Source organism: Marmota marmota, unplaced genomic scaffold (genome assembly GCF_001458135.2).
Source record: "Marmota marmota marmota unplaced genomic scaffold, marMar, whole genome shotgun sequence".
Taxonomy (NCBI): domain Eukaryota; kingdom Metazoa; phylum Chordata; class Mammalia; order Rodentia; family Sciuridae; genus Marmota; species Marmota marmota.
Window position 1 is genome coordinate 38,260,805 of NW_026000108.1, and position 24,790 is coordinate 38,285,594.

At 34.7% G+C, this 24,790-nt stretch overlaps 1 protein-coding gene across 10 annotated transcripts in view; it reads right to left on the bottom strand.

Moving 5' to 3' along the window:
- Nucleotides 1–24,790, bottom strand: part of Fryl (FRY like transcription coactivator) — a 234,906-nt gene that overhangs the window by 72,037 nt on the left and 138,079 nt on the right. For 6 of the 10 annotated variants that reach the window (XM_048784445.1, XM_048784439.1, XM_048784441.1 and 3 more), the window contains 14 exons: nucleotides 24,213–24,314; nucleotides 20,703–20,747; nucleotides 17,589–17,692; nucleotides 17,182–17,290; nucleotides 15,009–15,095; nucleotides 12,264–12,435; nucleotides 11,480–11,612; nucleotides 8,288–8,395; nucleotides 4,685–4,922; nucleotides 3,608–3,793; nucleotides 3,256–3,342; nucleotides 2,136–2,404; nucleotides 1,440–1,635; nucleotides 653–777 (listed from right to left, as the gene is read on the bottom strand). In XM_048784445.1, the coding sequence (XP_048640402.1) occupies nucleotides 653–777; nucleotides 1,440–1,635; nucleotides 2,136–2,404; nucleotides 3,256–3,342; nucleotides 3,608–3,793; nucleotides 4,685–4,922; nucleotides 8,288–8,395; nucleotides 11,480–11,612; nucleotides 12,264–12,435; nucleotides 15,009–15,095; nucleotides 17,182–17,290; nucleotides 17,589–17,692; nucleotides 20,703–20,747; nucleotides 24,213–24,314 (1,961 nt within the window). The remainder of the gene's footprint in view (nucleotides 1–652; nucleotides 778–1,439; nucleotides 1,636–2,135; nucleotides 2,405–3,255; nucleotides 3,343–3,607; nucleotides 3,794–4,684; nucleotides 4,923–8,287; nucleotides 8,396–11,479; nucleotides 11,613–12,263; nucleotides 12,436–15,008; nucleotides 15,096–17,181; nucleotides 17,291–17,588; nucleotides 17,693–20,702; nucleotides 20,748–24,212; nucleotides 24,315–24,790) is intronic. The other 4 variants (XM_048784446.1, XM_048784444.1, XM_048784443.1 and 1 more) reach the window with 1 other exon arrangement.

Here is a 24,790-nt window from a genome sequence, read left to right on the forward strand (position 1 = left end):
AAAAAGAAGAACATAAAGAACATAAAGAATTTGCTTTATTAATATGAAAAATATATAATATGCATGTAAATATTTCTTTGAAAGATTCCATTCTTTTAAACAACACAGAGAAAACTAAAGTTTTAACCCAGACTAAGATTATACATTAACAGAATTACTAGATAAGTAAAATGAGTATGAAAATATTAAAGATTTACATGGCATTTTATCACTTGTAAAGAATATTTAGGGAGGGGGTTGTTGCCCAGTGGTAGAATGCTTGTCTAACATGTGTGAGGCCCTCAGTTCAATCCCTGGTACTGAAAAAAAAAATTATACATGGATATGCTTTATTTACATACAATCCTGTGGGATGGGGTTGTGGTTCAGTGGCAGAGCATGTGCTTATCATGCACAAGGCCCTGAGTTCAATCCCCAGCACCAGGAGGAAAAAAGAGGAAGAATTCTGTGAAGAAAATAGGGTTAACCTCAATTTGCTCAATAAAAATAAGGAAATAAAAGACTCAATTAATTGAGTTAATTATTACTTGGCCAGTTAACTGGTAAAAGTCAGGGCTGCTACGCAACTATCCTAATGAGTATTCTGCTTAACTCTACCAGACCTCTAGTCTGAGTCTTATTTGACTGCAGAGAAACATAGGAAGATAATTACCTGAAAGCCCCGGGGTTGGTCCTGCCAAGACCTAGAACAAGGGATTCTGTGATTTCCATGCTCTCAGAGCGCATCATTGGAACTATGTGCTTAAACAAGGATGAAGGGGATGGGATGCCAATAATCTGAGGAAAAAATGCAGCCACAAATGATTCCAAGTCCAACTAAATAAGTTAACATTTCAAATTCAAAGTTAGGTCAAGTACATAAGACAGATGAAACTTCTACACGAATGTTGCTTCAAAATTCACCTGTGGTATATAAAACATTACATGCCTTGACCAGGGGCTTACTGCAGGTTACTTAATAGAACTTGTTTGTAGGACTCTTAATTTCTTAGAGATTCACTGCCATATAATCATATAATATAATAGGCTGACGTCCACCATCAAATCCTTGATTCATGAACAGGAGTTAGTAAAATTATGTCTAAAACAGTCATCAGTGTCAAAGTCAGACATTCAGTCTTAAGTTTTCTTTAAGTACACCACATTTTGTGTCATACCATAAAAAATGACATAACTGTTCTTACTGAATATTTGGTATCGTTACATGATTTAGGACAATTTTAGAAAGGCATTTAATTTTTTAAATTACTCTTTTTGGGCACTGAGAAATCTGAGAACTCTAGAGACTAAAAGAAGGAAAACAGGTATGATATCTTAAAAATATGGATTTCCTTGAAGTATTTTAATTTCCAATGTAAGTAATCTATCTGTGAAAAGACATTTTATAATATTCCTTTCATAGTACCACTCAGAGTCAATGGTGGGTCTGAAAAACTTACTTTGGAATCAATGCCATAGCCACTGTCAGGGGTGGACGCCAGCGTCTCGGGAGGAGAACATCTCACAGAGCCTGCAGATGTTGAAGAGGATGTGGATGTTGCTGCACTGCAGCAAAGAATTAGATAGTTTCTCCACAGGCCAATGTAGGAGTCACTGCTTGTGGTCGTATTTACTTTCTTAGCATTGATGGGACTACTGAGGAAAAAGACAAAAAACAGGTAGATACAAATTATAACATGTTTTCAAAAGTTCTTTTTTTTTTTTTTAACTAAAGTTAAATCTCTATCATATACCATATATCTCTATATTAGGAGAGACAGTTTGCATCAAGATTTAATACTAGTACTGAATCTCTGTGGAATAAGATAGACATGAATAAAGTGTTCAACACATACTATGTATCAAGCTCAGTACTATTAAGAAAACAAACATAATTTGGTGACCCTGTATACATGAAAAGGGGGAAGGGGCTATAAGATACATCCTTCACAACTTTATTTTCCCTTAAGATATCAATATAGCATATCATACACACACACCCCACACACACATATATGAATGAGAGAGGGAGAGAGAGAGATCCATATAATATGGCCACATTATTTATAGGACTTCCAATTTGTACAACTTCCCAAATGCATTATGAAAGCTGACAGCTGATACATTTTTAAATTTACACTAGGAAAACAACTTACTTTATATCCACCTGGGGGGACAACAACTGTAACCTTGTGTAGGCAAACATCCAAGCGTAGCTCACAGCTGTTGAGCAGTGTTTAGGAAGGTTTTCTTGCTTTAAAAAACTGGAGAGACTTATAATCCATGGGTCTTGGCCTTGGGTCACATGTGCAAATATCCATATGTGCGATGGGCTAATCACATCAAACTGGTGGCTAATAGGAGAAGAGTTCCATTCTGCTAATGTTTGTAAATCAATTGAGCTAGGGCAATATAGCAAAGTAGTCTACAAGAGAAAAAAAAATTGGTTATTGCACATTTCAATAACTTTCAAAGTTCTGCCATGTGAATTGCTTTAAGTGGTCACTGGTGGTTGCTAGAATAGAGGATAACATGAGGTCTGAGGTTGGTTTAAGGGGATGGTGAATTCCTGAAACTGCATATGCATACACAAATTTTTCTGGAAAGAGATTGTATACTTTCATTATTCTCCAACGGGTTGACAAACCAAAAAGGTTTTGAACCATTACTTAAGTAATTCAAATATGAATAGCCAACTTTTATGGGCATACTGAAGCTGCTAGCGAACTAAAAAGTGAGCCATTAACTTTCATGCTGATATGCCCTACCTACGCATGAGTGGAACAGACCAGAAAGAACACAGGCTTTTCTCCAGAGGTGCATGTTCTTAAATAGTTGTTCAATGAAGAGATTAAGATTTACTTTCAGAGCATTATGTTCAGTAAGCACTGCTTTACGCACTAGAAGCAAGTCACCTATTACTCTTTGTTAACATAATTCATGGTTAATAATCTAAAGCAAAAATTTTTTGATTGTTATTTTTAATCATCTCTTACTTAGGCTTCTTAAACTTCATTATTATCTATCTTGGTTGTTGATAATGAATTATTAGTCAGGTGTTTTACAGAAAGTGCATGAACCTCCTGTCCATGTACTCCAAGACAAGAGGAAAAGAATTTAGAGACTGACAGTTATTCCTATATCAATGTTGATATGCGACCTTTTCATACGTTTTCTTTGTAATGTGTTTCTGACAAATGTGTTTCTTTCCATTCTATCAAATTACAGGGCATTGGCATAGAATACAATACTGAGAAGTGTAAAATCATTACTTACCTGATCAGCCCCTGTGAGATGTATGAAGCTCTCAAGAATGGATGGGCTCAGCCTGTCCATCACATCTATGGCTAATTCATCATCACCCTGTAAAAAAAAGACATCATATATCTAAAAACAATTATCAGTGTTTCAGAAAAGTAGCCAAAGCTAAGATACTGAAAAGTTCACTTCAGCACTCTTTGTTATGAAAGAAATTGAGGCCAAGTGGGTTAGTTTAGATGCTCTTTCCTAAAAGACTTTCTTGGAAAGCAACACACCTACATTGTAACAACAGAAATGAGATAAAGATAACAAAAGGATGATTTAAAAGTACTTTAACTAGATAACTAATGAAATACCTACATCTTACCTTAGGTATTTCCAAAAGTGCAAACAAAGCCCGTATTTCTCTAAGGACACTGACGGCTAATCTCCTAGTGGCAGGTCGACTGCTACAGAGGATGACGAGTGCAAACCCTTCAACCACATGGAATACAGTGGAATACGGGCTCCTTTCTGGAGGAGGGGGATGAGAGGCTCCATTTGCTACACCATGCTTGAAAAACAAATACAAATTAAAAGTAAGATTAAAAAGGCATTTGTACAGACATTTCAAAAGAACAATAAATTAAAAAAAAGCAAGTCACTGAAATTTGTGTTATAGGTCTGTCTTGGCTCAAGCAATTTGAATAGTATTTCATTTATAAAACAGTAATAGTGTGCAAGAAGAAGAAAGTATCTAAGTATGAATTATGTACCTAATTTCTATCACTCGCTGACAACTCTATAACCTTGGAACAAACACTTAACTACTCTCAGTCTAATGTTCCCATGTGTAAAACTGAGAGGAGTTTACATTTTTCCTACTGCAAGGTGGACCAGCAGCACAGCATCACTTGGAATCTGTTAGAAACAGAGATTCTTAAGCCACCAGTGAGTCATATGCTCGTTAAAGGTTGGAAAGCTGGGTTGGCTTAGATGCTGCCACTCTAAAATTCCAAGATTCTATGATTTACACATTATCATCAACCAACAATTTAAGCATCTTTTATTGTTAAGGAATACAGACACTAAATGTGAAGCAGGGATTGGTGCCTTTGATAAAATAGTCAGATGATCCAAATGGAAGACTACCAAAATTTTTTATTGTGTAAGTTTAGAAAATATCAGAAACAATCTAAATGAGAGCTAGAATTAGCTCTACTTTCTATGCTCACTAAAATAGAATTGTTATCAAAGGGATAACAATAAGTGGGAAAAGGTGCGAAACACAAACATTTTGTATTTAACATATCCACTACTGGGAAGCTCAGTGCAAGGAATTAAGAAAACATTAAGAGTAGGTAAAACTAATATAAATTTTTGAGAATGTAAACCTATATTGACATCATTATTGGTCATTTACCACTGATCATATACAAAGGGAGAGTATAAGAGAATTTGGTACCTGTGAGTCCTGGTTTTTGTTATGCATTTGGGCTGCTTGTTTCCACTGATTTATTAATTGTACCAACATCTTTACAGCATTATCAAGAAGCGTGGGGTGGACATCAGTCACTTCACGAACAATAAAATAAACAAATCCTGAAAGAACATCCTCCCGCCAATCTGGAAAATCAAGCATTAGTGCCTGCAGAGTATTGAAAGCCAGAGCACGCAGTTCTTCATCCATGTGAATTGTGAGCCTACCGAGAACAAAATTCCATTAGATACCTCAAAATCTATCCTAGAGTCTTATCATTTAAACTTAAAAACTAAGTCGCTAAAATATATGTCCTCTTCACTGGTTTGTAAAAAGTGCAAAGACAGGAGCCAATGTTCACTTTCTTGTGTGATACTCATCCCTTATGCCAACTAAGTCTACATGAATCTATTCACATCAGTTGGTATTTTCACTATAATTCGGAATGACATCTCTGATCCTAATTTAAATGCTATAGTTTAAAACAGAATACAGATGGCATGTCAGGAATGCATTTAAACTTTCAAACTTCAAAATACTGTGTTATTTTATAGTCAATAAAATATTATATCAAGTCACATAATATCTTAGCACTATCTCACATTTATTTAGTCCTTTAACATCATGGGAAAGGACATGACTTATCTCAGTTATTTCCTATATGTAGCTGAGGTTACTTTTATATAAGATGGCTGATTATGAAAAAGAAAATACAAAATAAAGATGGAATCAATTAATAGCAATTATTCTTGAAGGTAAGAATATGAGTAAGTCTGGGAGTTGCATCATAAATGGTACACGCCTAGGGGAAAAAAATGGGTTGACTCAACACCCAAGGCCCCAAAGAGAGTTTAAGTCTAAATAAATTAAATTAGAGAAGAGGCTATACAAAATTATTTTTTAAAACAATCAAGATATTACAAGGCCTTGAACATAATTTCAGTTATAGGATTTTAACCAAACATTAAAAAAAGAGAATGATGAATAAGAAAATCATCAAAAAAAAAAAGCTGCCGTAGTGAAGCCACGAATGTCTATTACCAGATGAACAGGAGTTTCAAATTTGGGGCTGAAGAGGATTATTTGGTGACTGACAATTAAAGACAAATGTATTAGAGTTAGAATTAGCCTAAAAGAATATGACAAAAAAGTGATATTAAGTTGGTGTAATAGTGCACGCCTGTAATTCCAGCATCTCAGGTGGATGAGGGAGGAGGATTGCAAATTCAAGGCCAGCCTCAGCAACTTAGCAAGACCTTGTTTCAAAATAAAAAATAAAAATGGCTGGGGATGTGCTTCAGTGGTTAAGTGCTCCTGGGTTCCATCCCCAGTACCAAAACAAAGTTAATATTAAAATACAACACAATGCCAAGTGCAATGGCGCATGCTTGTAATACCAGCAGTTTAGGAGGCTGAGGCAGGAGGATCATGAGTTCAAAGCCATCCTCAGCAATTTAGTGAGAACTTGTCCCTAAATAAAACATAAAAAGGGCTGGGGATGTGGCTCAGTGGTTAAGTTAAGCAAGCCTGGTTTCAATTCCCAGTATTAAAGAACAAAAAAAAATCCCTACCACACCATAACTGCAAAAGTGCAAGGGAAGCTGAGCAGTTGGAGTCATGCACAATGACAGGAGGGAAGCTGCACGGTTTAGGAGAAAGGAGGGACCACAGTGTCTACCCTGCTGAACTCAGTTCTGGTCTTCACCAAACCAACCTTCCACTAAGAAGGAGGCTGAAAAGAATAGGTATTCCAGCCTCACAGATTTGGGCATGAGACATGAAGCAGCAGTAGTAGTTACATCAGCACATCACAAGGAAACCGTCAGAACAAGGCTCTGTGGCCCAGTGTGTTCTATCTACGAGTGACACACCAAGGGAGACACTGTCCACAATGCTGACTTAAAGGTTATTTCAACATCCCTCAAATCCATGAATGTACCATTGATCATACACCCATCTGTGAGACTCAGGACAAAGATCCACGAGTTAACTATTCCTTGTGAAAATGAGGTAACAATGAGTCCTGGCTGATTAAAGGTAGGGAAACTAATTAACTTTATATCCTTTACTTTAAGTCAAGATTTGCTTAACATCACAATTCCAAATGATAGGGGTAGAGTACAAGAGAGAACAGACCCTAGAGTCTTCCTTTCCACTGAGTCAATTAATCAGGAAACAAATGTCATGAGGGAAAGAAGCAAAGCAAATTGTCATTCGATGTTCAGATGCTGGCTTCTTTCCTGGGCTCCCCAGTCACTGCCCCTTACAGGTGCAGTTTCATTCAGTTGGAGAATATGGGAAACCCATCATGGTGGTCATCCTTCACAAAATCTCAGGTGAGTTAAGCAGAGGTGGGAGGAGTAAGAGCAGAGTAAGAACAGCAGCTGTTCACTGCTCTCCCAAGGAAGAGTGTTATAAATAATATATCTCTAATTTCTGATGTTGGCATGAAATTTTGTAACTCTGTAATGTAATTCGCAGCAAAAATTAAGAGGCAGAGTGGAAAAGGAGGAATTTATGGAATGGTGTCAAGTTTCAAAGCAACCCCTTTTTCCTCTACTCACGAGAGACAAAGACCATTCTAACTCTGGCCCCAACCTTAACAGCTGACAGGGTGGTATGTGGTTGTTTGAACACCAGGTATTCCCAAGAAGAGGGTGGAGGGAACCTGGAGCAATCTATTCATCGTTTATTCATTGCATATTTGATTTGAGTCTCAGTGGTAAGTGCCCAGCAACCAGTACATATTTTTCAACAGAGCTGAGCATCCCTGTTCTATTACAGTTAGTATACTTGGTTTTCCATCTAGGGTAGGGGCTGGCAAACAGTGGCTCAAGGGCTAAATCCAGCCAGATGGACGCCCATTCCCACAGTCACACCCACTCCTTTACAGATCATTGCTGGCTGCTGTTGAACTACATGGTAGAGATATGATCTGCAAACCCTAAGATGTTTACTATTCGGTCCTTTACAGAAAAAAATTGTTGACCGCTTATCTAGGGAGTCCCTACTGGTACCAACAAGGAAGTTTTTCAATAGGTCACCAGTGCAACTCAGAATTAGTTTTAGGAGCTAGTATTTAAGTTTGGTTGTCATGACATTTCCTCATTTTGTAGAGCTATATCATGATAAAAGAAAGAAAAAAAAATAAATGCTATAGGCTCTGTCACAGGAGAAAAATGGGGAGAAAGAAAAGACCTGATCACCACCCAGGATACTAAAGAAATGACTGTAGGAGTAAACACAGTAATTAATTCCTAACTGGGTGTCACCACACACTGATAATGCCCATATGTTAAGGAATAATTGTCATATAAATCCAAGGAACTATTACCAGATAGAAAGATAAAGAATTGAAAAATGGGATCTGTATGGAAATCCAAAAGAACTTCAGAAGTTAAAACTGAATAGGGAGAATGTGTTTAATAAATAATAAAAGACAACAGGGACTTAGAAAGTAAATCAAATAAAGGACTGAAAATGTCTTCATTACTGGTTTGCAGTGTTAAAAACAGAAGTGTATCACAATTTAAAGGGATAGTAAAGACATAAAAATCAGCACAGCAGATAATAATAATTCTTATTTACCTTGCTAACAATTCAATGAGATCAGTTCTGCTCATACCATCAGGAATCAACCTTGGAATTGCAGCGATGCAAGTTCTAAACAAATCAATTTTAGGTTTTCTTTCCCCCCTGAAAAACATATCACAAAGAACTTAATAAGAAGTGTATTATATACGCTGCACAATGAAATCAAATTTGCAAAAATTATTACAGTAGGTGGGAGCCTGTCCCCAAGCTTATTGCACTTAATATGAAAAGTACATTAAGACAAATCCAGTAGAAAATTAACCCAGCAGCAGATAAAAGAATACAGAGATAATTCCAGAAAAAGACAGCCAGCAAGCAATAAAGTTTTCATTAATTACAAACAAAGCACATCAACTTTATCAAATAATATGTAAACAAATTATAATACTTTAAATAAAAATCAGATTATTTAAAACAATTTAGCCTTCCATAAACATTCGTTAAATACTAATATTATGAATAGTAGTGTTGACATAATTGAATATCTATTATTTGGGGCCTATAAAATTAACAACAAAATTTTTTTTTTCATTTAACATTCCATACTAACAAGGGTTTCAGAATCAGACATTCTTATATATCACTGTTGGTATTAATTTTTTTGTCCTTTTGTGATACACATACAAACATATATGTTTAAATTTTATATAATAAAATGTGCCTTTTGTTTTTGTATCGGGGATTGAACCCAGGGGTGCTTTAACCCCTGAGCTACAGCCCCCAGCTCTTTTTATTTTGAGACAGTCTTGCTAAATTGTTGAGGCTGGCCTCACACTTAGAATCTTCCTGTCTTGGCCTTTCAAATTGTTGAGATTACAGGTGTACATCACCACATCTGGCTAAAATGTGCCAATTTTTGAGACTCCTGGTCTCTCCAGAGCAGAGGCTTAATAATTTAATTCTCTTATATTTTCTTTCTTGCCTTCCTTTCTACCTTTCTTTTTGTGGGGTGCTAGTGACTGAATCCATGTCCATGGGCATTCCAAGCAGGTATTCTCCCACTGAACTCAACCCCAGCTCTTCTACTATATCCTCTTATAGCTATTTGAGGGTTTCAGTTATTATTAATTTTAAATATCTAACCTCTTAATTGTTTAATTTCAGCCTTTATTTCAATGTAAGGTTTTTAGATATATTTTATCAAAATTGTTCTCCATTTGGCCTAATAAAATAATCCTTATGTAGAAAATAATTAGGAATGTTCCAAGTGTTTTGGGTCAGTATTTGTTATAGGGGCAATGATTCAATATTTCTTCTAGAGATGTTTATGTGTTTGGTCCATTCTTTGCATGGGTCCAAAATGCGTGAGTTTCAGTCACTGATTTAGTTAAATCACATATATTATTTAATTAATAAAGAAATAAATTTCAGCTACTCTACATTAGCTAATGGCACAAAATTTGCTATTGGCTTGTTAGTCCATAGGTGCTGTGTGAGTGACAAAAGCACACCATGATCAGTGACTGACCACACCACGTCTTTCAGGGCTGTGGGAGCCCAGTCAGTGTACACCTGCCACCCAGTTCTCACACAGCCAGCCAAGGGTGCAGGGATGTTGCCTGCTTGTTTCCCAGTGATAAAGCCATGTGACATTTTATAAAATTGGAGAATCAAAGGAGAAAAATCAGCCAACAAAGATGCAAGTGCGGCAAAGAAAGGAAGAGATATGGCTGTAGTTTAATTATAATTTTATGTTGCCCTGGCATTTGTTTTTAAATACAAGATTAATTTTCTCATTTAAGGCACAGGGCTCAGTCACTCTTGACCCACTTTCTAATTCTACATACACCCCTCATTCCCCACCATTTACTTGATGTGACAGATCCAGGTATGTGCCACCTCCCCCTGGGACAGCTAGATACACCCTGGCTGACTGGCCTCATGGACACCAGCACCCTGTGTGTACTGTGCAGATAAGCCACCATGGCCATTTCTTAGTTACAGAATTACCTCCTGGACCTTGTGACTGCTTGCTTTAAACACAACTACTAAAACATCTTGACGGAAACCTGTTTGAATAACTCTCTGGACTCATGAGTCCCTTTCTCTTTCTTTTTCCCTTCATAACACCCTTCTCTGTGTGTGTGTGTGTGTGTGTGTGTGTGTGTGTGTGTGTGGCCTCCAGGTGTGCTGTGTACAACCCCCACCTCTCCCTGAAGGACTTATAAGTAATAAAATCTTTATTTTCATCTTGTGTCTCTCCTCATGACTGAAAGACCCTAAAGACCCTAAATTAAAATGCACTAGAAGTGAAATTCAAATTGAATGTTAATGGAATTACAGAAGAAATAGCAGATAAGGGAGTATTGATACTGCTGCCACTTCAGACACTACAAGAAAGTCAGAGGAATGGAATGCAAACTTACTGACTTACATGAGGAAAATGGTTCTGGTGACAAGAAGAAAGATATCTCAGAGAAGGGAATATAGACAAAAACTTCACATTACAGAAGCTCAGAGAAATTAGAATACAGCAGCATATAAAAACTGTATATTGCAACTAAAATGCACATTACATAAAATTTAAATATGCATATTTGTATCACAAAAGCACAATTATAGTTACATCAGACTGTAATGCAAATATTAGAACACATAAAAATCTCCCTTATAGAGAATATGCAAATGTTTTCTAGAAAACAAAAGAAGTTGCTGCTATAAAATACAGTCTCCTGAGGAGTAAGTCCCCAACAATATAGAAGACACTGGGATGACAAATATCGTGTGGGGATGGGGTAGAAGTAGTTTCTACAAGAAACTACTCAGACATTATTCCCCTATGTATACCCCCTGGTTCTAAGAGACAAAAATACCCAAGTTCTGGTTTTTGGAATTTCTTTGTCTTTTTTTGTGTTTTGTTTTTTTAATTAACTCTGGAAGTAAGAGCATTTGCTTGTGTCTTAATAACCTAATCATGCCCATACAACACACATCTGAATTTATTCACTGAATAAATGTAAGGCCTTTAGTTGGTAACTACACTGGGACCCAGAGTGACTTCTGTTACTGCACTAGTTGAACATTAAGTTAAAGAATAAAACTGACATGTGGAAGGAGTCACTGTATTCAAAAGTACAGCAGATGGCAACTTGGGAGAAGTTTAAAGAGAACAGGTAAGTAAGAATGAACCATCTGAACTTTTATGAAAAGTGAAATAGCAATGAAGGTAAATCATTTACTACGTACGTAATCATATCTTCAGGCTCCTTATTAGACATCTGCACACTAGTCATACACATTGGTCTTCCAACTTCTTTGTCCAAATGTCGGAGAATGCTATCTAATGCTTTTCTTACTTGAGGATAATAAACTGACATTCCTAGGGCAAAAAAAAATCTCATAGTTAGAATACATCAGAAATTATAAAAATAATTGTTAGTTTGGGTAATAAAAGCCCACTGATCTTAAGTTAAACCCAGAATCTCATATATGCTAGGCAAGCACTCTACCACCGAGTCACATCCCCATTCCTTTTCAAAATTTCATTTTGAGTCAGGGTCTCTCTAAGTTGACCAGACTGGCCTCAAACTTGCAATCCTCTATCCTTTGTCTCTGGAGTAACTGGGATTACAGACATGTACCACCAAGCTTGAGTCTATCAATCTTTAAATGACATGAGCCTACTATTATCACAAAGAAGGAGTTTCAACTATAAAATATTCTTCTCCCTGATCAGCTTTAGTATTTTGGAATAAGTGGAGGAATTATACAAAAATTATGCAGAGAATACAAATTAACTAGAAGAAAGGATAAAATTGAGTGAAACATATCCTGTGAGAAATTAGATCTAACAAGAAGACTCTCAACATGAAGACATACAAACATTATCAAAAATGTATTTATTTGATACTAATGTATATACTAAAATAACCATATTTAGCAAATATATACTTTAGATTTGATCAGATAATTTTAGAAAGAATATTAAATAATATTACAAAGTAATTTATTTCTTCCAGTTGACACTAACCTATGACTTTTGCCTCTTCATCTGTCAAAGTTTTATTAAGAAAAATTTTCTTCACACGAAGAGTATTTCCTGAGGGAAGAATAACTCCTGTTGTGGGCATGGGGGGTTCACCATCTTTCTGCTGCAAACTGTCGGCAATTACAAGGAAGACTCTGAGGCCTATGTTCATTCTCTTTAGAGGAAAAAAGTTTCAAAAGGAAGAAATCAGTGCCATACATTATCTTCTTTCATGTGAGAAATATCTTACCAAATAACACTAGGGGAGATGGCAGAAAGAAGACAGAAGGAAAAATAACCAGTCTAGGCACTAGAGTTTTGCTTTAGATTCAAATCCCCAAATCCCACCCATTCCCTTCTGGGGTCAAGTGTCTCTCCTATCCTCCAAGTGTATTCCACACCTCTTCCTTTTTCCTCAGCTTACCTTGACTTCTTCGGTCCATACTTTCCTCTTTCTAAGCAAATGACTTTTCTTTCAATTCACAAGAGGGAGAAAAAACAACTTTTCTCAACCTCTCTCCACAAACTGTACCAATCTACTCAAAATGGTACTTCTTATTCCTCCTCTTTGTTGTTGATACAGTGCAGGCAAAGAAGGCCTTCCTACTTTTTGAAATCCTATATGCTTTTGCATTTTCTGGAACATTCCACCATCAATGATCTCTTCTCATATTCAGGTTATCTTAATGCACTGGATATTCCCATACTGCTTCTCTGAAGCAATTCTCATTCATCAGTGACCAGTGGGCCTTCTCTGGAGTCCTACTGGATTTTCAGTAGCACAGGTACCACTAAGTGCTCCTCCCCACCTGACACACTCCCTTCCTTTGTTATTTTGTACCATGGACTGGCCATTTCATCACTACCTACATGTCAGACTCCTAAGCTTCCTCCTTCTATAGTTATGTATTTTCTCCCAAAGAAAGTTCACATACTCACAGATTCAAATACCATCCATCCCAGACCACCAACAAATCCCATGCCTCTCCTCTGAACCCAGACCCTCAGACCTGTGTGATTTCTCTTCTCAGACATCCAAAAGATGCCCCAGATTAGACTTAATATTTTCCTCAAACTTGATTGCTACTCGATATTCCATTTTTCAGTGAATGGCCTGCCTCACCTCTGTCTGCATCCCTACCACTTCAGCCCAAGATGTAACTCACTCCAACCTGCACCAGTGCTCTCTACGGCAGGGTGCAAGCCTCCCAGTGACTGGGTTAGGTAGTTCACTGGAATACAGGAAGAAAACATTTTTTGTTGTCTAAATAAAATGAAAACATTAAGCTTCACTCATCATTAGACATGGCAGGGCAATGAAGCCCTCCCTTTATCTACCTATCAGATGGTCAAGCTTCACTCAGTTGAAGGAGACCAGTGGAAGAAGCAGGAAGTTCTACAGTGTAGCAAGGTTAACTGTGGTTGCTTCACCTGTACCTTCTTTCTTGCAATTTGCAATTTGAATAAGAGGGCTAAGGGATAATTTAATGTGATTTTTAACTAAACCAGCTTTCACAAGCTTAAAAAGATTTCTAAATAGGGAATACAGATCGAATATAATCCTAATATAGTAAGCCTGGATGATAACAATAACCCTTAAAACAAACCAACAGAATTAAAACTTTTCCTAGTCCTAGTAAGAACTTTGGTGAGGAAAAGATTTTACTTTCAGAAATCAACTTCAATGGAGAGAATATTTTTAAAAATATTTTTTAAAAAGAAAAAATCTTCTGTTCTTTGACTTTTGTTGCTGGAAGCCACGTTAAATATGTTATCTACAAAAACACTCCCATCTACCCAATTTAAGTAATAGCTTATTTTTAAAACCTACAAGTAAAAAACTTGAATAACTTTCAAATCCACTTGTTACCACAAACATATATCTTAGAATTCAATTATGAGGACCAGCATAGTACTTTAAAATAAATAAGAACAAAGATAACACCTATTTTGTCTTTTTTTAAAAAGTATTTTTTTAAAATATCTTTATTTATTTATGTGGGGCTGAAGATTGAACCCAGTGTCTCACATGTGCAAGGCAAGTGCTCTACCACTGAGCTAAAGCCTCAGTCCTACTTTGCTTTTTTATATTTTCAAATGTCATCAGGAAATTAGGTCATAAAATATTTTGAAACATAAAGACTCAAGCATAAAATCAGCAAAGGTAGGATATAATATTTACTACATATTATTACTATTCTTTATTGTAAGCTCCTTCTGGGTAAAAGGATTCTTGTCTTTCTGTAACACCTGGAATAGTGCCTGGAATATTTTAGGTGCTCAAAAAATGCTGAATGGCTGATATTTATTAATAAGCACCTCAAATAGAAATCATTCAAAGTAAAAGAAACCTAAGTTCATGTCAGAACTTCTAGAAGCCAGATGAGCTGCATATCTTGGAGAATTTAATCCCTCTGTTATTTCCTACAAGGCTTAATATGACCATTAAATAATTCAGCAGGGCTCAGAGAGGTGAAATAACTTGTTCTGAATCACAGTTGTAGTTAGAAGTAGAACTAAGATTTAAACCTAAAAGTTTTGATTCCAGAAACTTTGCTCAAAGGAAATAAGTAAATAGTACAGGGAGGTATATTATTACCATGTATTATTATATATGGTAGTAATTGTATATGGTATATAATTATTATATGTGGTATATATATTATATATGGTAGTAATTATATATGGCATATTATTATATATGGTATATAGAAATATACATTATTAGTATATTATATATATTCTTACCTCTGGATTAATGGTGAAAGTTTTAGTAGATTTTCCAACACTGAGAAGATCAAATATTATTTCTTTCATTGCAAAATCCAAACGTTCCTATTTTTTTAAAAAAACAAAAAACCGTAACTTGCTAGTATATATTAAGTCCCATCTAAAAATTGTGCATATAATAGTAACAAAAACAGCATGGTACTGGTACCAAAACAGGCGGGTGGACCAATGGTACAGAATAGAGGACACAGAAACCAATCCACAAAACTACAACTATCTTATATTTGATAAAGGGGCTAAAAGCATGCAATGGAGGAAGNAGGGGTGAGGTGGGGAGGGGGGATGGTGGAGGATGGGAAAGGCAGCAGAGCACAACAGACACTAGTATGGCAATATGTAAATCAATGGATGTGTAACTGATGTGATTCTGCAATCTGTGTATGGGGTGAAGGTGGGAGTTCATAACGCACTTGAATCAAAGAGTGGAATATGATATGTCAAGAAATTTGTAATGTTTTGAACAACCAACAATAAAAAATTAAAAAAAAATAAATAAATAAAAATTATGCATATAATGGCAATGATACAGGTTTGTGCCTTAAAAAAATCCATACATTTAAACAGAAGAAAAATACATATGAATTAAGGTTAAAATATGACTTATCATTTATAATCTAAGTGAAAGAATTGGTAGAAGGATGATGAAAGGAAGTCCTAAGATGACAGGTGTATGGCAGGTCTTGAGGGCAGCAAGTCAGGGGCGGAAGGGCTCTGGCAAGGAGCTCTCCAAGGGAAAAAAAGATAAATCATCGGATTAACCAATGTTTGAGAGGAGTGTTACAGATCTACTGCTGTGCTGGGATGCGCACAATTCTAGAAACAAAGAAAAAGGCAACCTAATGACATTAGTTTTCTGAACATTAGATCTAAGACACAATTTGTTTTATCAGTCTTTTTGATACTCTTATCTAATTATCATTACTTCTCTGCTCTAATAAATTAAAATGTATTTATTTAAATAGTCCTTTATTTCTTCACTGTAAAAAATAAGATTTCATTATAGATCATCTAAACTGTCATAGCTTCAGTGCTAAGAGAACATAATAATTTGTTCTAGAATGAGCATCTTTCTAAATTGTGGTAGTATTCTTACCCGTTTCTCCAGGGCTGATGTCCCAAAAAAGAATATGGCAAAAACCTTTGATTAGCTCACTCAACACACATTTAATCCCTTTCTAATAACCTCCTTTACGGCAGCAGCTACAAAGCTAAAATTATATTTCAGAGAATGCCTTACAAAAAAAGGCTTCAGTATGTGATGTAATCCTGCCAGGTGATGTACTAATGTGAGTCTGGGGTCATGAGGAAGAAAAAGTGCATGGGGGTGAAGAAGAGAGGAGGAATCAATTTTACCAGTGGGGATCATGGCATGATACTCATCCTATATGGCAACTTCCTTTTTTTTGGTACTAGTGATTGAACCCAGAGATGCTTAACCACTGAGCCACATCCCCAGCCCATTTTATTCTTTATTTTGAGACAGGATCTCACTAAGTTGTTCATGGACCATCTTGCTATGTTGCTGAGGCTGGCTTTGAATTTGTGATCCCCCTACCTTAGCTTCCAGAGTCACTGGGATTACAGGCATACATGATCTCGCCCAGAGTGACTTCCTTATTTAACAGTTTTTTGATTCTGGTAGGGGGAGCAGCTTCTGATAGTCCAATTCTATAGCTTCCAGTCATTAAAATAAGAACTTGTTTGAATCCTGCTAGTAATTCTGTGAGCTATGTGTCTTCCTTAAAAGGTCCCTGTGGGTTTAACTAGCTACTGTGGATTCTGTATCTGTACCTGAGAACCTGGGTGAAGACAGATTATAAAAATAATTTTCAAAGAAATCTTTTAGGATACTCAGTGATAATTAGTGAATGGACTAACATATTAGACACTCTGCCTTTCCTAAATTGAAAATGCTTAAACTTGTGCATCTTTCTGTCCTTCTCGAAGTATTTAAACTAACGATTAAAACCTATTTTGTCAACCTCCCTCAAAAAAATTAACATATTTTTCTTTTACTATTTAATAAGCAATCTTACCTTTCACCATTCAACATTAACCCATGTTTTGATGGCATGTTTTTAGATGTATAAAAAAATTTTTGAACTCCAATTTATGACAATAGATTACTCACCTGAGCAATGAACTGAATAATCTTCACAAATATGTTGAGAGGTGTGTCTCGAGGAACCACACTTCGGGAGCCTTTTGGAAAAAGTGCTGACACTATGCTCATGAGACGACTACAGGAAGAAAAGATTTCAACATAATGAAACCATGAAGTTAGCAGCATATTAGCAAAAAGGTCTTCCTATTCTTTATGTCAAGAGAACTTCTATTCCTTCCTCCAAATATTTAACTAAAATTCCGTTAGTGTGATTCTTTTTTAAACAAGATTTTCTTTTATTATTTCATTAATTTTGGTGCTGGGGATTAAACCAAGGGCGTTGTACATGCTAAGCATGTGTTGCTCTGCCACCAAGCCATGTCCCCCAGTCCCAACACTTTATCTTAAACATATTTTAAAACAAAGGTACTCACCTTTGAGTTACAGTGTTGCTTTCACATTTTATTCTAATTACATAAACCCACAACAATCTATACAAGGATTCCAGTGCAACTCGAGACATTTTAGGATCTTTATTCTGTTTAAAAACAAGACAGAATAAGAATACACTAATTAAAACACTTGCAACAACTAAGATCATATCTCTGCTAACAACTAAAAGCCTCCAACTCCGGTTACTAAATTCAATCTAAAAGATGTTTAAATATTTAGTAAGTGAAAGTAAAGATGGCTCAAAACTAATCATAAAATAAGGTGCTTCTAAGCCCTTCTTTATACCCTCAAAATAAGACACCAAAATATAGAATTCTAGCAATATTTCTAGGACTCCAAAGTTATACACACAAATTACTTAATAGTTCATACTACAATAGTCTAATTCTACAGCTTCCAGTCATTCAAATAAGAACTTGTTTGACATGACAGGAAGATTATTCATATTTAGAGTAATTCATTTGCAGCCCATATGCATTTAAAGTTTAAAAAACAAATGGTATTATAGTCATTTGCATATATGATATAATGCCCATTATTATTGAATGCATATTCTTATAAGAGAGACTACGTACAGGGAGTTAAAAGCATGATTCTAAAATTAAAAACACCTGGAATCAAATCCAAATCCATCCTTGGGCACTGTTAAATCACTCTGTACCACAACTTCTTCATCTTTTAAATGGAAAAAATATTGCACCTGTCTCATGGATTAAGAAAATTAGTATCTATAAAGCACCAGGGACAGTACACAGTACCTGTTAGATGTTCACTAAGTGGTAGGTGTTACACCTCCAACTTTCATTTGGAAATCAGACCATTATCATTTAAATTATTATTATTGTTATTTGGAATCACAAAATTATTATTATTTCAGTCACAATTTGATCAGCAAACTGTTTCTTTCTAGGTGTTTTTAAAAGTACAATTCTTACATGACCACAGTCATATAATGAAATTTAATTGTGAATTTTAAAAATGTAGCTAATCACCTCCTTCATTAAGAGAAACTCTTTAAACATGTGTTGATTATTTGTAGAGTTCATTCATCAAGATACTGTACATTTACATTTTTATAATCTAGTTGAGGTATTTCTTATTGCTAAAGATTATTTTATATACATCAACTAATGAAGAGTTTTTAAAAATAACTTTAGCCATTCTGTTTGATTTTCTTGAGATATACTACAATAGATATCTATAATATATGATTAAAAGAAATGTGAAAAGATAACTGGGAGTATTTTCATAAAAGACTTACCTACTAGAAAACATAATTGCTTGTACATCTATATACATGAAGATTTGATAAAATTAGAAATGGAAATCAATTACTCAACTGGTCAAGAGTCTCAAATTAATCAACATTGATCTGCCAGATCAATAATGACCCCAAATTTCAAATACACTTCCTCAAGTAGTTTTCTACTTGTTAAAAATGTAACTGAAGTGGCATATAACATATGCATATTACTAATAAACAACCAATATAATGCTTTTTATAATAATGCTTTTAACAGAACATAACTTTTTTCTATCATCTAAATCCCAGATATCAAATATCAAAATATGAGTTCAGCAAGGAGTTAAGAAGGTAGGGAAAGATGAGTAGGCAGAGTACAGAAGATGTTTGGGGCAGTGAATAAACTGTGTTTAATACTATCATGGTGGATACATGTCAAAGCCCACAGAATGTACTAGACTAACATTAAACTCTAATGTAAAACTACCATCTTTGGGTGATAACATGCACTGGGGGAGGTTCATCAATGGTAATATCTGTACTACTCTGCTGAGGGATGTTGATAATGGGGGAGAGAATACAACTGTGGAAGAGGAAAAATATGGGAAATTTCTGTTCTTTCCTTTTGATCTTGCTGTGAACCTAAAACTGCTCTAAAAATATTTTTTTAAAAAACTAGTTCAACTAGTTTTTATATATATGCCAAGTTAAACTTACATTAAATTATATTTCTAAAATGTCAATGAAAATTATACATTAAAAATATTTGTCCTACTTAATGTAAATGAGGATTTAATAATGTGCTAATAATGTGCTCATATAAAAGATTAAATATAAACATACTTCAACTATTTGAACTGATAAACTATCTGGCATAAAAAAAATTGAGTTTCAGACTTTCCAAGATGGACTACAAAGTTAACACCATCACAATATGCAAAAAGCAAGATGATAAGTGATTAAAAAAAAAGCAATTATTAATGATTTTCAATTGCCACAATGCTGTTATATATGTTCAAATAAAAAAAGAATCCTAAATTGATCTGAACCTTACATGAGGAGATGAAATTTCCTAGTCACAATTTTGGTGTAACTTGAATAATCAGATTTTCACATAAATAAAAGCCAAATAACATTAACATACAACAAAGTTTTGATAAGTCAGTTAAATATGACCTTTGTGGGAATCATTTAATGTTTCTTCTCTTTTTTCTACTCTGGACTTAAAAATAATTTGTTAAAAACTCAAACCCGGGCTGGGGCTAGGGCTCAGTAGTAGAGTGCTTGCCTAGCATGTGTGAGGCACTGGGTTCAATCCTCAGCATCACATAAAAATAAATAAAATAAAGGTATTGTGTCCTACAACTAAAAAATAAATTTTAAATAAATAAATTAATTAAATAGAAATACTGTGTCCATCTACAACTAAAAATATGTTTTAAGAAACCTCAAACCCATGTGATAAAAGTTTTTAAAAAATTCATTCATCAAGATCACATTTAAAATCTAAGCTACTATCTCCTTAATTGCAATGGAAAATGATCATCTAACACTTACTTTGATTTATAACAGTTATGTAATATGAATTAAACAATATTTTTAAGCAGTAAAGTCTGGTGCAGAATCAGCATTCAGTATCATTTCTTTCTCTTACATCCACCTTCTTGGGGCTACATTAATCATAAACCTCTGAAGAATGCTCTGCTGTGGGCCACCCTTTCTTTAACATTAACAGAAGCAGGTTTGAACAAATACATTAGACATGCAATGCAACAATGGGTAAAGGAAAAACAAATGCCACACTTAAAGAAAATAAAGCAATATTTTACTTTGTAACATCAACACAACTCACCTGGAGTGTTTCTATTTGTTTTCTGATACTGTTGTTAGATGGCATCTAAATAAAGCAATGTAAGACAGCAAACATAAACATGAGATGCAGCACATGCATGTTAGATGAAAATAAGCACAAAACAAGACGGCTCTTCACCAAGGTCTCTATTTAGAAGAAATTTGAAACTTTCAAGATGGTGGCCAGAAACTCTAAGGGGAAAAAAATCTACAATTTGGGCATCATGGGATATATACCTACAACACTCAAACTAACAGCAAACAGTTAAAATTTTAACTGCCTAATTTTTCCTCTTAAAACACTACTCGTGAGTTCAAACAACTTCAATTTTTTTAAAGAAAATAAGTATCGATTATTTTTAACTGTGATCTACTCCTATTATTCCTTTATCTCCCTTAATAATTCTTCAAAAACCTGAAAATCACTTTTCACTTAAGCACCTAAACTGATAAAATAGATATAGAAAGCTACCAAATACTCTTTGGGACATAAATAAGAAATATAACTCTTTAGTGAAAATAAAATGATACTCTTTTACATGTTATTTCTGGGCATACAGGAAGCAAGCCCATTTTTCATGGTCACCAGCTTAAAAAAAAATGGTATAGTAATATCTTAAAAGCGCCTTGAAAATTCACCATATTTATTTTATGATTCTAGAGATAATGCCTTTTTAAAATCCCAGAATTATAGCCAAAAGATTTTCTTAAAATATTCAGTACAGCAACATTCCTCATAGTACATCTGCAGATAATATGGTAGACCAGAGAGAGCAGAAATTATATAACGATAGGCAAATCTGGATGCAAAGCTCTATCATTTACTGGCTTCCTAAACATGGGTTACATATATTCTATTCAGTGAAAATTAAATGAGATAATGAATCTAGCATCCAGTAAACATTAACAAAAATTAGTCCTAATAAATGAGTCTAATCAGTGAAAAACTGTTGTAGATGTTTTTTAAATCAAGAGATTATTTGAATCAAATAAAATAATTGATCACCTTTATCAATTTAGGTAAGGCCTTCATTCTGGATCAATTTTTCCAATATAGAAACAAAATAAATTATAACTGTTATAACTGAAAACTACCATAATTTTTCCTTGAATGCTTGAAACTTCTTACTTCAACTATGCAAACAGCCACATTACTGAAAACTTAATAGACAGAAGCCAAGTCATAAAATTTCTGCTGAATAGAGCCTTAATGTAAGCTAAGGGTTAATGGCCAACACAATTATATTCCAAATATTCATGCTAAGTGGCTCTTATCTCCTTTAGTCTGGCAGATTGCTATCATGCCATTAATGAAAATGGACAATATGCCAGAAATATTTAACAGGAGATAAGGATTCAAAGAAAACAGAGCAATTTAAATGAAAGCCTTAAGACAAAAAAAAAAAAAAAAGTTAAGGTACCGCAAAAGTATTGCAAATATGTTAGGTGGAAATGTGTATATATATTAAAAAAAATTCCAACAGCAACAGAAAAGTATGAATTGTCAAGAAACAAAGCAACCTTCCAGAAACACTTAAATGCATGTCTTAAAAATATTTTTTTAAGTATGAAAACTTATACTACCCAGAAAATGATCCATTACCTTTAGTACCTATATCTGTAGGAATTATCAAAATAAGGACAGAAACAAATATGATGCAATTAATTAAATAAAATTTCTTTCCTTGTTGCAAGACATAAAGAGTTAAATCAGCTTCACTGATTCGGTTCTGATAATTTTCGAAAGTAAAGCAAAGAAGGTATATCAATTCTTATCCAAATATGAATAATAGCAAAATACTCTAGAAGGAGACAAAAGTATTTTTCAAAGACATATATTTAGTATGCCTTACTAAGAAATCAAAGCAGTTTTGAAAATGATACGTAAAATTATGAAATCAATATACAGGATTATACCCAGTGAATCTTTCCAGAAGTATGAAAACAGCAGTCCTAGTTCTCACAATACCAACATGAGTTGTCTGGCCAGAGAGAGGTCATTTAATCTACCTATGCCTCACTTTCACTATTAAAGATTTTTAGTCTCAAGTCAAACTTAGAGGAATAACAAGAAAGGAAATGTCATGTCTGCAAAGCGTTTCAGCAAATATTCACAGTCTCATCTAACTGTCTATGAAAGGAGTATCCACACTGAGCATTCACATAACATAAGGTGAGTATTCCCTCCTCTGTGTCAGATATTAACTATATTCCTATCCAAAGAAGAAAAGAGGGCCCTGCTACCAGGGCAGGAAAGAAGAAAGTCCTATCTCTTACAGATACTGTCAACACTAAGGGAGACTGAACCTGGATATGTCAAATAGTGTTGGCAGCAAGTATTCCTTCATTCAAATCACAATTATTTTAGGAGCTTTTACATTCACGTGGATCCAATAGCCCACTTAAAATTTGACCAGTTATAGTTAAACTAAATGCACTTTTTGTGATATTTTATTATCAAAGCTCTTTTCATATTATTCAGACTTGAGCCAACATTTCTGAAATTTTCTCAAAACAGAAGAAAAGCCAGGTGCATTGAAGTACACCTGTAATCCCAATGATTCAGGAGGCTGAAGCAGGAGGAGTGCATGTTTGAGTTCAGCCTCAGCAACTTAGCAATGCCCTAAACTACTTGATAAGACCCTGTCTAAAAAATATGTCCGGGCACAGTGGCACATGTCTATAATCCCAGCGGCTCGGGAGGCTGAGATAGGAGGATCTCCAGTTCAAAACCAGCCCGAGCAATGGTGAGACACTAAGCAACTCGGTGAGACCCTGTCTCTAATAAAATACAAAATAGAGCTGGGGATGTGGCTCAGTGGTCAAGTGCCCAAGTGCCCAAGTGCCCCTGAGTTTAATCCCCAGTACAAAAATAAATAAATAAATAAAGGGCTGGGGATGTAGCTTGGTGGATTAAAGCACCTCTGGGTTGAATTCCCAGTACCAAATAAATAAGTGAACAAACAAACAAAAGACAAAATAAATATATGGAAGGTTTTATGATATTAAGTAACACTTTCATAATTTTTTCCCCCAGTAGTAGTGATCAAACCCATGGATATTCAACTACATTGAGTTACATTCCCATCCCTTTCTGTTTTTAATTTTGAAACAGGGTCTAGGTTGAATTGTGATTACAGGTGTGCATCATCTCATCTGGCGATATCTTGTAATTCTTAAGAAATTTATTTATTAACCAATATTGCTAGATCTAATATAATATAAATGATGATCCACGAAAATACACAGTTTTGTCTTAAGTCAAACTACATTTTCCATCAAAAGTTCATGCACTTCTATATGTGATTCCCTAAAGGAGAACTAAATGTGGCAAAGTATTATTCAAATGCACCAACAAAAAATAAAGGTTTTGTCTATCTACAACTAAAAAAACATTTTTTTTTTTTTTTTTTAGAAAAGGAAGCTTTTGTTATATACTGTTCAATGTATTTGTGGAAATGAATACATCTTATTCTGTAATTCACAGGTGAGAAATGTAATTACATCTTACCTTTAAATGTGACAAACAGTTCTGTAGGAAAATATGCCAGTTATTTAAAAAAAACTGTTTCTGACTGACACATAAAAGGCAGGTAATTAGTGGATATAAAGCCTATAGGAGATAGGAAAAGAGAAAATTAACATTTTTTCGTGAAAAAATTATGACTTTTAAATGATTATTTCATTTATTCTTATGAACAAACAAGGAAACTAAAATAACTTACTATGTGGTTTTCCCATTTGTAATAATATAATTTCATAGAATAATGTCAGAAAGAATGATAAAGGATACATTTTCTGTAAGAACAATTTTTTTTGTGTTGAAAGTTTTTACTAGTACATTATAGTTATACATAATAGTGGAAAGAAAACTTTTTGAACTACCATCTCCCACAGTTAAAACATGTTCATATTTCTCCTTGGACCCTTTTGTCCATTGTCCAGTATGGTGGTTATGAACACAGGTCCTAGGATCAAAGGAGAGACTGGCATTGAAGTCCTGGCTTTCTATTTGCCAAGCCTATGGCTACATTAAGCACTAAACATGTAAAGTAGGAGATGATAATCACAAATGTCCTACACTGCCAC